The sequence below is a fragment of the Cibotium barometz genome, chromosome 15, assembly GCF_041138505.1.
Source record: "Cibotium barometz isolate CiBa-2024 chromosome 15, ASM4113850v1, whole genome shotgun sequence".
Lineage (NCBI taxonomy): Eukaryota > Viridiplantae > Streptophyta > Polypodiopsida > Cyatheales > Cibotiaceae > Cibotium > Cibotium barometz.
The window spans coordinates 55263986-55279743 of NC_141060.1; the positions used below are offsets into that span (position 1 = coordinate 55263986).

A 15758-nucleotide genomic window follows, 5' to 3' on the forward strand; every position below is an offset into this window, starting at 1 on the left:
TGGTGGGGGTTGAGAGTGCATGGGAGAACAAAGAAGGCCAGAAGTGCCAAGAAGAGTTCTTGGATGTACCTAGCTTTGCATCGGATATTTCCCATGGTGTGGCACATGGTCAGGATGATAGAGATGTCGATATGCATAGTCAAGATGACAAAGGTGCCGATGTGAATAGTTTTGACTCACATGTGTGTGATGATGCCATATACCTCATGATTTGGAGAGCATAGCTAATGTGATCAATGGATGCCATGATGATGTGTGCCACATACATAGCATGATGTGATTCTTGATTCTCCATTGGAGAATAGAGATAAATTGTGAGAGTTTTTCGACACATTGGATGATGCTTATGATTATCGTGAGAGGGGTAGACGTAAGTCTTATTCAAGTTTGAGGAGGATTGAAACCTTGTATAATTAGCCATAGAGGAGTTAGAGGAAGTTTATGAGAGTGACTCAGAGTCATATAGTGATGATGATGTTGACATTGATAGCTATTATGATGAGATGGATATATGGTGGGGGTTGAAAGTGCATGGGAGAACAAGGAAGGTTGGAAGTGCCAAGAAGAGTTCTTAGATGTACCTAGCTTTGCCATCGGATATTTCCCATGGTGTGGCAGATGGTCAGGATGATAGAGATCTCGATATGCATAGTCAAGATGACAAAGATGCTGATGTGAATAGTTTTGACTCACATGTGTGTGATGATGCTATATTACCTCATGATTTGGAGAGCATAGCTGATGTGATCAATGGATGCCACAATGATGTGCCACATACACAGCATGATGTGATTCTTGATTCTCCATTGGAGGATCTTGTTCTAGTTTAGTTGTATGTTGTAGATAGAGAGTGTTCTCATGTAGCTACATGCAAACCAATGTAAATATGTAGATTCTTGATCGAGTTTCCAGTGGTGATGTATTCGATGATACTCTCTCACTTATTCTTCACGATGATCCAGAGGAGCTAGTTCTTGATAACCTTGATGCAAATATAATGAGTCTCTTTGACTCTATTTATGGTGATCCAGTTCTTGATGCAAGTGTGGAGACTCACGTTGAGTCTACTGCACATGATGTTTGTGATCCAGATTTAGAGGTTCCATCTATTGAGCCTACTATACATGATGGTGATGACCACATTGATATGATCTTATTTGATGATTCTCCAAGTTCTCATGATATTGATCTTCATGCTAATCATGTTAATGGTTTTCTTATGGATCATGCATTGTGCATGGATGATGTGCTTACTTGTGATGATTCTTTTTATCATTCAATCTCAAAACATCCTCATATCATAAGTCTTCATCATAATAGCCATTGGGATCCATTAGGATAGAGAAAAGGCCCCAAAGACGCCTCTTCAAAATCTGTCCAAAATATTACAAAATGTATATTTCCCCATATAAGAGGCAAAAATTCCATGGAAATCATGCCACATAGTCAAGAAGCATCCTCCATAGATAGACCTTGTTGTTGCACATAAGAAAGTGGTTTCCATGTAGCTTCATTCTAGGGTAAATGCTTCCATTTAATGAGGAACTCTTTTATGCTTCTATTCCTTAACTCTCTTGTCCTTCTTCCCACAATCCTCTCTAGCTCATAAATGATTTCTCCCTCTTCATCCATAGGTGGAAGCTCTTTCACTTCTTGAGGAACCCACATACTTCTTGAGATTAGATGTATTAAATACATTATGGATTCTTATAGAAGAAGGGAGGTCAAGCTTGTAGGCCAAATCTCCAACCCATTTGAGTACCTAAGTACCTATGAGAAAACTTGGGATTAGTAGAACCCTTAAGAGTGTTGTGGCGACTCTTTGGTAGCTTTAAGAGTACATAATCTCCTTCTTGAAACTTTGCATCATGTTAGAAGATTTAGATTGGTGTTGAGAACTTGCATAAGGTCGAGTGGAGGAAAAGGAGATAAGGAGATGAAAGCTCACAACCACACAAAACACAAGGAGAGAAGCTCACACGTATACAAGAAAAAATTTTGTTTATTGAGTTGCTTATGCATACAACTTGGCCTTTGCACTTCACACAAATGCCTTTGGCATGTGCCTTTAAATAGGCTTGCTAGTGGCCTAGGGTTAGGTGGCTCCCTTAGGACCATTCACACCCACACACCTTCTACACCCTTGTTCACTAAGGCTCCAAGGCCTATATCTTAATACCCCCCTCAATACCAGCCATGAAAAATGTGCTTGGAATGGGTGGTTTTGGACATATGAAAAAAAAAAGTGCCTTTATAACATTAGGCTTACAAGAATGTTCATGGTGGTGTGGTTATCTAGGACTTACAACTATGTGCCTAGAGACTTAGAGGCTAATACAATGATGCCATCTAAGTCTTTATTTGATGTCGATGAAGATGTACACCTTAATGATGGTGCATCCCACTCTTTGTGCTTGCTTGACCTCTTGTAGTTGTCATGCTTTGGACATACATGCCATTGTTTCCACATGCTTTCCACCTTGACCATTCTCACACAAATGATCTCAAAACAAGGCTGCCACCCTTGCTTAAGTGGTTTGCACATAGATGTTCCTTCAACATGCTTGATGCTTCTCTGCATACCATACCTCCTCCATGGGCAATGAGGGATTTCCTTAGAGTAATGGTTATGAGGTAGATTTATATGGGAAAGGGAAAGGGAGGGTCTTACCACTTGCCTTATAGATTGGTCAAGGGCAGTGTCTACTCCATAATTACAACAAGAGCTTTTGTGCATGTTGGTTATATGAGACCCAATAGGGTTGTGAGTGCAAGCTTAATGAGAGTGATAAAGTGGCTGAAGGCTAAGAAAAAAAATAGCAAACTTTAATCTCCTTTGCTTATGGATTAGAGCTAATGGCCTATAGTTGCACCATTGCTTCATTACAAGCTTGCCAAGGTAGAAATAAAAGAAAGATAAAGCCAATGACAGCTTACAGATGGCTCGTATGCCCAGCCACCAATGCTTAAGTAGAACTCCTCCTCAGTGTCAAAGGACACACGCATTAACATTTTGAGAGGGGTGCTACTATAGTAGGTAGGTACCACCTAGCCGCCGTCATGTTGAAGGACTTACCACGAGGTTAATTGCTACTGATGGCGATGTTATTTTACTCGTCGCTCACTAAAAGGAGGGGCTGTCACTTGTAGGTCTCGGAGTAAAACATCCACCACCTCAAACAAGGCCCATCACCGTTTGACCAGCACGACGTCCACATCTGCCACCTTGGCCAAGGCTCTTCACCACCGCTCAGTTTCACCCATCCCCAAATAAAGACTCAGAAGATGCAAGCAAGAAAACATGCCACCGCCAATTGCACAGAAGCTTCAGTTCAGTGCTTAGATCCGATTTTCTCAGAACAAGCGGTTGGCTCACCTAATGGCTTCATTAATGCCTAAACTTAGTGGCTAATGTGGTTAGTTCTGGGGTTACGACTACGCCCATGCTCATGCTCATGCTCAGACCTACTCATTTACAAACCTCTCCAGCTGAGGTGACAGCAGTAGATACGCACTTAACCTCTCCAGCTGAGGTGGCAGCAGTAACTACACACTTAACGTTGAGAAGAAAAGCAGAAGATAGCAACCTAGAGACCCTCAATAGGTTGTGATACCATGTTAGAAGATTTACATTGGGGTTGAGAACTTGCACAAGGTCGAGTGGAGGAGAAGGAGATAAGGAGATGAAAGCTCACAACCACACAAAACACAAGGAGAGAAGCTCACACGTATACAAGAAAAAATCTTGTTTACTGAGTTGCTTATGCATACAACTTAGCCTTTGCACTTCACACAAATGCCTTTGGCATGTGCCTTTAAATAGGCTTGCTAGTGGCCTAGGGTTAGGTGGCTCCCTTAGGACCATTCACACCCACACACCTTCTACACCCTTGTTCACTAAGGCTCCAAGGCCTATATCTTAATACCCTAGGCCACTAGCAAGCCTATTTAAAGGCACATGCCAAAGGCGTTTGTGTGAAGTGCAAAGGGTTAGGTGGCTCCCTTAGGACCATTCACACCCACAAACCTTCTACACCCTTATTCACCAAGGCTCCAAGGCCTATATCTTAATACATCACACCCACAAACCTTCTACACCCTTATTCACTAACGCTCCAAGGCCTATATCTTAATACATCATGCCTATGCTTATCCACATTACCCTTCATGCACTCTTGGGCTTTCTTCATATTATTCTTGCATAGTTGAAGAAGTTGTCTCATTCTCTCCAGCTCTTCTTTATCCAATGGGTTGACCACCTTGTCTTCTTGGAAGATGCTATGGAAGGCACATGCACTTGATACCTATAAAGAGCCTCAGAATAAGGAGACATCCCAATGCTCAAATGCTTGTTAAAATTATGGCAAAATTCAACAAGATGTAACCATTCATCCCATGAAGATTGTATGTCATGACAATAATGCCTCAAATACACCTCAAGCCACTTGGTGGTGCACTCCATTTGACCATTCGTTTGAGGATGATAGGCTGTAGATGGAGTAATTTGTGTTCCCATTTTCTCATACAAAGATCTCCAAAAAATTCACATGAATCTAGTATCTCTATCCACACTATGTTAAGTGGCAAGCCATGTATCTTTGAATACATTCTCCATAATTTTTTTGGCAATTTAAGATGCTCCATATGTGATCGTAGAAGAAATGAAGTGATTTGATTTGGTAAGCCTATCAACCACCACAAATATTTAATCCCATCCATGCTACCTTGGGAAGACACGTAGTGATGACATTTATAGAGATGTGAGTCCACTTCCCATCTAGAATGGGTAAAGAATAAAGTAGACCACTAGGTAGTTGATGACTATCCTTGTTACTTTGACATAAAGAACATTCCATCAAAAACTTCTTGACAACTCTCCACATGACTTTCCATAAGAAACTCTTGCTCACTTTGTCATAGCCCTTTAGCACACCAAGATGACCCACAAGTGGAGAAGAATGCATCTCATGAAACACCTTAGGTATGTAGATGAAGTGGAAACAAGATATACTCTATCCTTGTACTCTAAGAGGTTATTATGAAGCTTGTAATGAAGGATATCTTCATGATTACCTTAATTTTATTTCCTATAAATATGAGCAGCACCCTCATTTAAAAGATGTTCCTCTTGAATTCCTTTAATCTAATCACTATAAACCTCCATGAATGATGTCAAAGTGCAAGTCCACATCCTTGACCATGTATTTTCTACCACATTATCCTTGCTCAATGTGTATGATATCTCAAAATCATAACTTTGAAGAGTGGCCAGCCACCTCTTTTGCTTGGGAGAGAGGTTTGGTCAGGATAGGAAAAATTCCAGCACTCTATAGTCACTTCTCACCTTGAAATGGGGACCGTAAAGGCAATGATGCCACTTCTTGATGGCATGATAGCAAGCATATTTTGCTCATAAACATACGATCACGTCTCCTCTTGTAAGCTTTCTACTCTCAAATGCAATGACCCATGCTCTTGGTATAAAACAGCCCCAAGTCCCTTGCCACTTGCATCCACTCTCACATAGAAAGCCTTTGCAAAATCAGGATAAACAAGAATGGGGCTGATGTAAGTAGAGCTTTGTGTTCATTAAAACTTTTGTTGACAATGAAATCCTAAAAGAAAGCTTCCTACTTTGAGAAGATCAATAAGAGGTGCCACTATTGATGCATAGTACTCCAATCTCCTATAGAAAGATGATAATCCAAAAAACCCTCTTAGTTGAGTAGAGTTGCTACACGCCACTTTCTTTGGATCCACCCTTATGCCATTATCTCCCACCAAAAATTCCCAAGATACTCCACTGCATTGTGACCATGAATGTGCACTTGCTTTCTTTTGCAAAAAGCTTGTGCTTTCTCATTACGTCAAACACTTGCTTCACATGAAACAAATGCTTCTTCTTGTTCTTGCTATATATCAATATGTCAGCAAAGAACACTGGAAAAAACTTGAATAAAAAAGAAGCCAATACTCTATTCATCAAAACTTGGAAAGTGGCTGGTGTATTTGTTAGACCAAAGGGCATGACCATAAAATGAAACAATTCCCTTTCGATCCTAAATGGAGTCTTCTCTTCATCATCACCCTCCTTCGTCCTTATTTGATGGTATCCCGATCTCAAATCAATCTTAGTGAAGGATTTTTCTCCCTTGAGCTCATCTAAGAGATCATCAATATGTGGAATAGGTTACCTATTCTTGATGGTGACCTTATTCAAGTCACGATAGTCAATGCACATACAAAAGGACCCACCTTCTTCTTCACCAATATAATGAGAGAAGAAAATGGAGATTGTGAGGGTTGAATAAGATCCATGAAACGTAAGTCTTGCACTTGCTTTGCCACTTCTTCTCTTTCCACCTTGGATAATCAATAGGGAGGCTTATTGATGACCCTTGCATTTGGTTCAAGTACAATGGCATGATCAATCTCCCTCTTGGATGGCACACTCTTTGGCAGTTGAAAATAATCTTTAAGCTCCTTAAGGAGGGCTGCCATGCCTTTGTCTATGTGTTGTCACTACTTTCCATCTTCTTGGGCAAAATGTAACACATAGATAGTGCCAAGAGTTTTGAGTTGTTTTGGGGTGATCAAAGAGAGCTTCTTTGAGTAATTTCCAGCAAGTACTCCTTGTTGTCCATGATGGTCAAAGCTCATGAACCTTTGTAGGTTTATATGGAATTAACCAAGTGATGACAACCAATCACACCCCATTATCACATCAATAGGACCCATGTCTAATACCATTAGATCACCTTCCCAAGAGTATAGAAGGGCATGCTATCCTAGTTTTCTCTTTTTCTCCGTTGGGCCACTTGTACTTGGAAGGTTATGGGTAGCTCCATCGGAGTGAGCTTGAGAGAGTTAAAAGATATGGAATATTAACAAAGCTATGAGTGCTCCCTGAATCCACTAGAATCTGAGTAATTGTCCCATTGATGGATCCCACCAATCTTAGGGTATGTGGGCCCTTGCAACCCCCCTTAGCTCTTGAGATATAGAAAGAACAAATGCTGAAAATTTAAAAATTTTGAACTTTTGGGTCGTCATATTACAATGTGTCCATCATCCTTACCACCAGGATTAAATAGAAATTCATCATCCATTTTTATGAATGAATGGTCCTCTTGTGACTCTTCATGATCCTCAAACTCTTCATTCTCATGAGAATCCTTGGCTTCCTCTCCTTCATCCATGAGAATCATAATGGCCACAACTTTCTTAGTTTTGCATATATGCCCAGATGACCACCTCTCTTTACACCATATGCCCTTGCTTCTCAACTCTTCAATCTTTAGATCATCCATTCTTTGAGTCTTGTTTGAAGTTTTGCAAAGGCTTTTTGATGAAAGTATTTCTCTTATTTGCATCAAAATGAAATCTCTTGGGCTGTCCACCTCCATAGATTGTAGGAAATCTAGGAATGGAAGATGGTGGTGTAGGAAGAGAGTTTCTATTCATGTTAGAAGAAGTAATAGGTGGCTTGTGTGAATCCTTCATGAATGAAATAGCCTCCTCGAGAGTATTTGGCCTTTGAGCCGATACATCTGCCTTGACAAAGGAATCCTAAACTTCTTTATCTTCATTTCCTCATTTAAACCCTCCACATACATGGAAAGCTTCATGAAACTCTTGATATATGCTCTTACCACCATGGCCTTTTGAGAGAATTCATACCATTGTTCATGGTATATCTATCAAGCACCAAGGGTGAAGTGAAAGCCAAATTTATTTCCTTTTTTAAATCTTCCCATGAGTGTGGCTTGTTTGGCCATATGCCTCCACCATTGGTGAGAAAAATCTTCCATGTGCAATGAAGCAATTGTACCTTTTCTTATCACTCTTGAGGTAAAGCTAAAAATGTACCTCCATCTTGGTAATCCACTCCCCCAACTCATGTAAAGCTGAACCATCACCCTTAAACTTGGAGAGGGAAACCTTGTCCTTGATATCCTTTTGAAGTATTAGAAGATGGAGTCCCATGATGGGTAGAAGGTTTATACTTTCACATTTGCATGTAGGAGTTCATGCATTGAGCAAAGTCCTTGTGCTCCTTATGAAAGAAGGTAACTTCATTCATTTATCATTTACCTCCTTTTGCCTTTGTGTGAGAGACATGTGTGTCCAGTCATGCAAAGCTTCTTCTTTATCCCAATACATCTCCCCATCTACCATTATGGGCTAATTTGCCTTTGGATGAATGGGTATCCTCTTGGCCTCCCTAAAGCATGAATCCATTGGCTTGCGTGAAGCTTGTTATTCAAGTGAGATGGATTAGACTGAAATGTAGATGGCCTTATATTCTTTATAAGAGGCCTCCTAGCATCCATCATGAATCCAAATGACAAAGTCTTTATAGGAGCCTCTTGGAACACCACCAATTGTTCTTTCAATGGAATCTCCATGGTGTTGACTCATGGGTTGAGCCAATTTATCCTCTATGGCTTCCATCCTTCTAGTCATTGAATCAATTCTTGAGTTCAAGGCATGGTTGATGGTATTCAACCTCCTCATAAGGGGTTTGAAATCAAGTCTTTCCACAAGCAATTATAGAAGAGTGTTATTGGATATTACTTATGAACCTAGGACCTCTGTCTTGAAGTGTTTCTATGCTTGAATCAAGATTTCCAAGAAAATGTGGAGAAAAAATCAAGAAAATCAAGAACCTTTACATGACATGGAAATGTTGCTCAAATTTGCTAGGACCAAAGCCAAGAGCTCTGATACCAATTGTAGTGAAGAATCACTAATGCAAAACTTGAAAGCTAAGATATGGGAAATCACCATGAAAGCTTGCATGTATTAATGAGATAATCACATGCAAGGCCATGATGCCCAAGTGAGTTTATTGTAGTGAAGAATCACTAATGCAAAACTTGAAAGCTAGATATAGAAAATCACCATGAAAGCTTGCATGTATTAATGAGATAATCAGATACAAGGCCATGAAGCCTAAGTGAGTTAGCCTCTCACCAAGAGGATGGAAGTAGCCTTCCACAAGCCCAAGTGAGTTAGCCTCTCACCAAGAGGATGGAAGTAGCCTTCCACAAGCCCAATGCATGAAAGCCAAAGACTCCAAGATCATCCAAAAGATAGAATGTCCAAAGTTATTACAAGTGTAGTGGTAGTTGGCAAAGAATCTAGTTTTTCATGCTCACACAAGCACATTGAGATGCATTATCATTATTTCAGGGAAAGGCTCCATGTTGGAGAGATCGACATGGTGTATGTGTCTACACACGACAATGTGGTAGATCTGTTTATGAAAGCTCTTCCAAGAGAAAAGTTTGAAGTCTTCCGCCTGCAAGGCTTTAGGCTTACTACCATTTGGAGGATTAATCTACTATATTCTATATACGTTCATATCATTCAATTGGAATTAGAGTGTAATGGCAATTGCAAGGAATTCACTTTTTCATGCTCGCACAAAGCACATTGAGGTGCATTATCATTATGTCACGGAAAGGCTCCACGTTGGAGATATAGATATGCTGTATGTGTCTACACATGACAATTTGGCAGATCTATTTATGAAAGCTCTTCCAAGAGAAAAGTTTGAAGTCTTTCGCAAGGCTTTAGGGCTTACTACCCTTTGGGGATTGATCTGCTATTCCTTGCATACATTCACATTATTCAAGGGCCTATCAACTGAGGGGGGTCTTATCATGCGTCAGTCCAAGTACATTGGACAGCTTCTTCATAGGTTTTAGTTTGAAGATTGCAAGCCTATTTCTATACTTATAGAAATTGGATTCAAGTTTTCACTGGAGGATGCTAGAGAACCATTTGGGATGCTTAGTTTACTTGTGCAATACTTGATCGGATATTTAGTTTGGGGTTTCCCAGTTGAGCAGATTTATACACAGCCCCGGCATAAAGTATTAGCAAGCCGTGAAATGTGTCTTTTGTTATGTCAAAAGTACTCAGACATTGGGTCTCTTCAGAGGCTCATCATCTTCCTAACATGCTTTTACAGACAATGATTGGGACACAAGAGTGTTCGCTAGTGGCAAACAACTGTTTCCTCTTTGGTGGATCATGCATATCATGGCTCAACAAGAAACATCCTTCTGTTGTGGCCACTTCTAGCTGCGAGGCTGAGTATAGAGTAGCATTTACAGCTACAGTTGAATGTGTATGGCTTAGACACCTATTGGCAAATCTATGTGCGGGGCAACAGTCCTCCACTCCTATCTACATTGACAGTCATGCGCAATGGCAGTTGCGAGGAATCCAGTTTTTCATGCTCGCGTAAAGCACATTGAGGTGCATTATCATTATGTCAGGGAAAGGCTCTATGTTGGAGAGATTGACATAGTGTATGTGTGTACACAAAAGAATGTGGCAGATCTATTTACAAAAGGTCTTCCGAGAGAAAAGTTTGAAGTCTTCCGCAAGGCTTTAGGCTTACAACCATTTTGGGATTGATCTGTTATTCCCTATATACGTTCACATCATTCACTCCAGGGAGGGTTTGTTACATGTGTTGTGTATACCTCATGGTTGTTCTAGTGTGACATCATTCACTCCAGGGAGGGTTTGTTACATGTGTTGTGTATACCTCATGGTTGTTCTAGTGTGAACAACACAATAAAGGCCATGTTCAATAGCTTGTATCTACTCTCTAGACAAGATGCGAAAAGAGCAAGTTTTTGGGCAAAACTATGAACACAAGACATGAGCTATCAAACAAAAAGAGGAAACTACGAAGAGAAGAAGTGAGCAATCAAACAAAAAAAACCAGTATTGTGATGTGAGTGTGTGTGTGTGTGAGAGAGTACCTGGTATTGTTGTGATGCAAGCTTGAAACACAATAGTGTTGGGTTGAGGGGAGGACTGAGCTCACATGCACACGCACACATAGATTGAAACACATGAGAGCAAGAGAGCTAGAACAGTTTCTCTAGATAAGCAAATGTGAGAAGTGAGAGTACAATGCTCTGGGGTACTCAAGTACCACCACCCAAGAGGGTGGTCACATGGGGGAAAAAAACCCTTCCCAACAAGAAGGTAAAAAGTGGCCTATGTACAAGAGTAGCATAGTAGGTATGTGCAACAAAGCAGCAACAATAGGAAGACAACAAGAGATTTTATGGTGGCCATTTTCTTTACATGATAAAACTGGTGGGCACCTTTGCGTATAAAGGGGCTCCCAAACCCCACCGTCCATACATGTTTTTTACGTACCCAACATTGCTTCAATAGCACAATAGGGCACGATGCCCCCTAGCATTGTGTATGCGACCTCACAAGCCTTAGGACTAAGTAACACAAGGACTAACAAGTGATTGAGGACAAAGAAGCTAGGCCCACTGCATGGACGGTGGGCAGGCGAGCCCTCAGGACTATGTCCCACGGGGTCATAAGGACCCCGTGGTGAGACGAGATTAATGGTGGAAATTGGGCGTCACGGTTGGGGCAAACGAGGGCCATCCGATCTTGGCAGGAGGACAGCCGCCCGCCTGTTGGACTGCCGGGGGGAAGGGGAGAGGGATAAGCGTAAGGCCTAACGATCGACAATCCAGAGCACGAATGCACGCGGGTGTGATGGTAAGGTATTGCCCTAGGCCACCCAGGTTCTGATCTCGTCTGGGCGCATGCTACTTTATAAAAAGGTGCCAAAGATGTAACGGCCCTTGTTGGCCCTACGAGGGCAAGTTTGATCCTATCACGGTGGGAGATTGTCTTAGGGTCCAATGAGGGCACTGGGTGACATGATATGATGCACGTAGCTAATGTGCGAAGTTAAATATCATGCGTCTCCTGGCAAATTGGATTCCTTGATATGCTCTTACAGAGGTCGCAGATCTGACCTCGAGGCACTCGTCTGCTTTGATTTCACAACAGCAAACACGAAACGGTATGGGTACGACGGTGTTTCAAGCAAAGATGTGAAGGTCGGTATCGCATCATCCGAAATCATTTGTGAGAGAGAGAGAGAGAGGGAGCGCAATGCTGGAAGAAGGATGTGCGGCTGGGCAGCAGCAGGGGCCAGCGTTTGCGTTGCACGTTTCCTCGCAGAAGGGCCTGTTGTCAAGCACAAGGAGGAATGGTGAGGCTGAGGAGGAGAAGGAGAAGCCTGGCCATGGCTATGGGCATACAAGAGAGAAGAACCTGTCCATTTTGGTTCCAGACCACCTCTCCTACGACAACTTGGCCGCATCGGGCACTCTGAGATGGAAGCATTTTCTCTTCTCTCCCGTGCAAACGTTCCACCGCGTCAGGGTGGCCAGAGAGGAGAAGTCTCTGCTGACGCCCTCCTCTTCTTCATTGCGAGAGGGCGTGAATCTGCCGCTGGTTGGGGAAGTGAAGTGGGAGGATCTCCGGAGATCTGGCAAGGATTGGCTTCGGAACCCTAAGAATCTGGCCTTACTGTTGTGGGGCACGGCTGTGGGGGTGTCTGGGGCTATGCTTTTCCTCATCATGGTAGGCTTCTTGGACCATGCAATACGGAAGAAAGGTGAAAGAGATGCATGGTTTGAGGCTAACAACCAGATCTTGAATGCTTTGTTCACCCTCATGTGCTTGTATCTTCATCCCCAACGCCTTTTGCACCTTTTCTTGTTATACAGATGGCATTCAGATGACATAAAAAAGCTTAGGGAAGTCTACTGTAAAGATGGGAGGTACAAACCCCATGAATGGTCAAACATGCTAGTGGTTGTGCTACTCCTTAATCTCAATTGCTTTGCACAATATGCCTTATGTGGTTTGAATTGGGGATATAGGAGAACAAAACGCCCAGCTCTAGGAGTTGGCATATGTCTAGCAGTTGCAATGGGAGCACCGGCCGCTGCAGGTGTCTACACCATTCTGAGTTCTCTAGGAAAAGATTACGAGGAGGATGAAGAACATCTTGCAGTTAGAGAGGAAACAGAAAGGGCACAGGAGAGAAAGTTCAATCACAAGCGGTCTTTGAAGATTGGAAGGGCATGGAAGCTCTCCAGTAAGTTCTCATTCGTTGAAAGGGATGGCACAGTTGTCAAGCAACCTGAATGGAAAGGTGGGCTTTTTGATGTGAAAAGTGATCCCCAAGTTACCCTGTTCACCATATTTTGTGGGTTTTGTGTTTTTGGTTGGAATATGGAAAGGCTAGGATTTGGAAATCGATTTGTTCATATTGTGACATTTATGCTACTGTGCACTGCTCCATACTGGATATTCTTCTTGGCTGCCACCAATATAGATAATCCTTTTGTACGTCATGGACTAAGTTATGGAGGAATGGTGCTGTGTGTTTTTGGGCTTTTATATGGGGGTTTTTGGAGGATTCAAATGCGAAAGACATTTGATTTGCCTGCTCAGACATGGTGCTTTGGGAGGGCTGGCTTAACAGATTGCATTCAGTGGCTCTTTTGCAGTCTTTGTTCCCTCTGTCAAGAAGTTCGCACTTCAGAGGCTTATAAGATACACAACAGTAAGTTTTATGACCGGCACATGAATTCTTCTGTAGCATCCTCAACACCAGCTAACTCGACTCCCCATGGTCCATCGCCTTTGGGCCAGGGTGCTGCATCTGCAGGTTTGATATCTCCTCCTGCAACTGCTGCCCTTGCACATGGGAATGGAACTGCGCTGACCAAATCCCCCAAGCAGTTTTCTGAAACACTTCAAGGTCCAGAAAATTTCATAGAAAACAGGGGAATGCATCCACCAATTCCTCCAGTTTTGGTGAGAGAAGAAACAGACTCTGTTTGAGATTACATGCCATGTTCCTACCTTTCTTGTCCACACATCATCCTCTTTTTGACTGTGCTGTGCTACTCAGCTTCTGTCAAAAAGAAATATTAATGGGTTTTTTTGGCCCTATGCCATAAAAAATGGTGAGCAGTTCTAAACTTCTGCTCTGTTTGTACTAGATGTTTTCTCATTTTCCAATGTAATTTTACAATTTTAAGACTTATGTCTCTCTCTCTCTCTCTCTCTCTCTCCACACACACACACACAAACACACACCTGTGTACCTTTATCTGTATATATGTAGGCATATTTTTCTTATGTGGAATGGTTTGATTGCAAAGCACTGTGCTCCTCTAAGAGAATCATAAGGAAAAGGAGACAAGTCAAATGTGTAATAACTGTGCTTGAGTTAGAGAAGGGGATGAGGAGCGAGGGATCTAGGGAGGAGTATTTGGTAAATACAGGATCTGTAGATGTCGAAAAGCTTAGTAAATGACATCGAGAAGAACCAGCCATTCTGCTCAAGAACCACATCAAGGATTACAAAGCAAGAGACAACAGATGCTGACTAGTTGCTAATACATTTTGAGAAAATGCCCAGCAAAAACATAGTTTGTCTTTTCGTTTTATAAGGATATTGAAGTTCATCTATTTGATTTTATCCAAATGTCAAGGTCAGGCTATAAAGATTTTTCATTTCATCACATTCTTACCGACCCTTGTTCAGTTGTAGATATTCATATCAGCAGGCAGGATAATTGCACCAAGCAAAGGACAAAGGTCATGGGAGCTCACATTGTATAGGTATACAATTTAGAGAATGTGTGTGGAGGGAAAGCTCCTAAATAGACTATCATGCCCGTGGAAATGTATCAATTCTCCTTTTCTTTACTGCCCGGTCTCTTGGTTCTTAGGCTATGAAACTACTACCATTGTGTTTTGTGATTGGAAGACGAAGCATGCATAGCTATTACTGATGAGTCAATTGAATAATCCGTGTCCACCTCGTGATGTCCTCTGTTGGTGGTCAATCCGACTGACAAGTCGGATGTCTGCTTGAGCTCAGACGGATCTGTCAATGCCCACTGCCCACGGGTTTGGACAACACAGAACACACACACACACACACACACACACACACAACACTTGTACACCAGACAACACACGGAGGAATGCAGCGGGATCTCATTAAGAATCATATTACCATGTGTTACAAGTAATGTCCTCTTCTCATTCTCTCACTGTCTAACTTCTCCTGCTCTCCTTTGTCTCTCTGTATATCCCATGTCAATGAACTAGCTATATATGAGATACTACGCAGGAGGAATGCAGCAGGATCTTAAGAATGAGAATGATTTCAGGGCATGCTCATGTGGCTGCACAGGTGCTGGTTTGTAACAGCTTTGGTCCGGCAGCTTTCTCAGGGCATATGGCTGCCACTTCTTGATGTCCCACCATTCTTTAGCACTTGGCACCTTGTCAACACCTGGCATGCCTGGTGGCTCTGCGTCAGCAGTGGCTTTGGATGCTACTCGGAAAAACTTGTTGGGCGAAGGTGGTGACTTTGGGTCTTCAGGCGGCTTCCACGCAGCTCTTTGGAGTGCTCTCTTCCTTTCCTTCTGATATTACTCGGCCACATTGGGATCACATCCCAGACCAACCATGTGGCTGACTTCTTGTTGCAGTTGATCAAATGGCCTCACCACCTCAGCATGTCGGACTTGGTATTTCAAAGAGTGGATGAACAGAGGTACATTTATCCACAGGTGATTGGAATGCTCCAGCTTCTGCAGTAAAGCTGTTTCCTCGGTGATGAATTCCGGTTCCTGCTCGTCCGGTGCTTGTGCAGCAGTAGCTGCGTCCCATCATTTAGCTTCTGCTAATTGGGCCACCCATGCTGCTCATATTTTGTATGAAATCTGGCCAAAGTGTGCAGCATATTCCAGGTTTTGTGCTTTTGCATGCAACTTGTCTGCAGCCTCCTTTGCACATCAGCGTCCAAGGTTTTTAGCTGCTGCTGGAGAATTGCCACCTGGGCGCCAGTCGGAGCAGGCTGAATTGTCCATGTTTTCTTA

At 42.3% G+C, this 15758-nt stretch overlaps 1 protein-coding gene across 2 annotated transcripts; it reads left to right on the top strand.

Moving 5' to 3' along the window:
- Nucleotides 1-11678: 11678 nt before the first annotated feature.
- On the top strand, nt 11679-13900 carry LOC147631442 (uncharacterized). 2 transcript variants are annotated; one of them, XM_086809840.1, is made up of 2 exons: nt 11679-13420; nt 13510-13900. In XM_086809840.1, the coding sequence occupies exons 1-2, from the start codon at nt 11956-11958 to the stop codon at nt 13605-13607; spliced, it is 1563 nt and encodes a 520-aa protein (XP_086665966.1). In that variant the 5' UTR covers nt 11679-11955; the 3' UTR covers nt 13608-13900. The 2 variants fall into 2 exon arrangements, with proteins under 2 accessions (XP_086665966.1, XP_086665965.1); XM_086809839.1 differs by having other exon boundaries at nt 11680-13900.
- The last annotated feature ends 1858 nt before the right edge of the window (nt 13901-15758 follow it).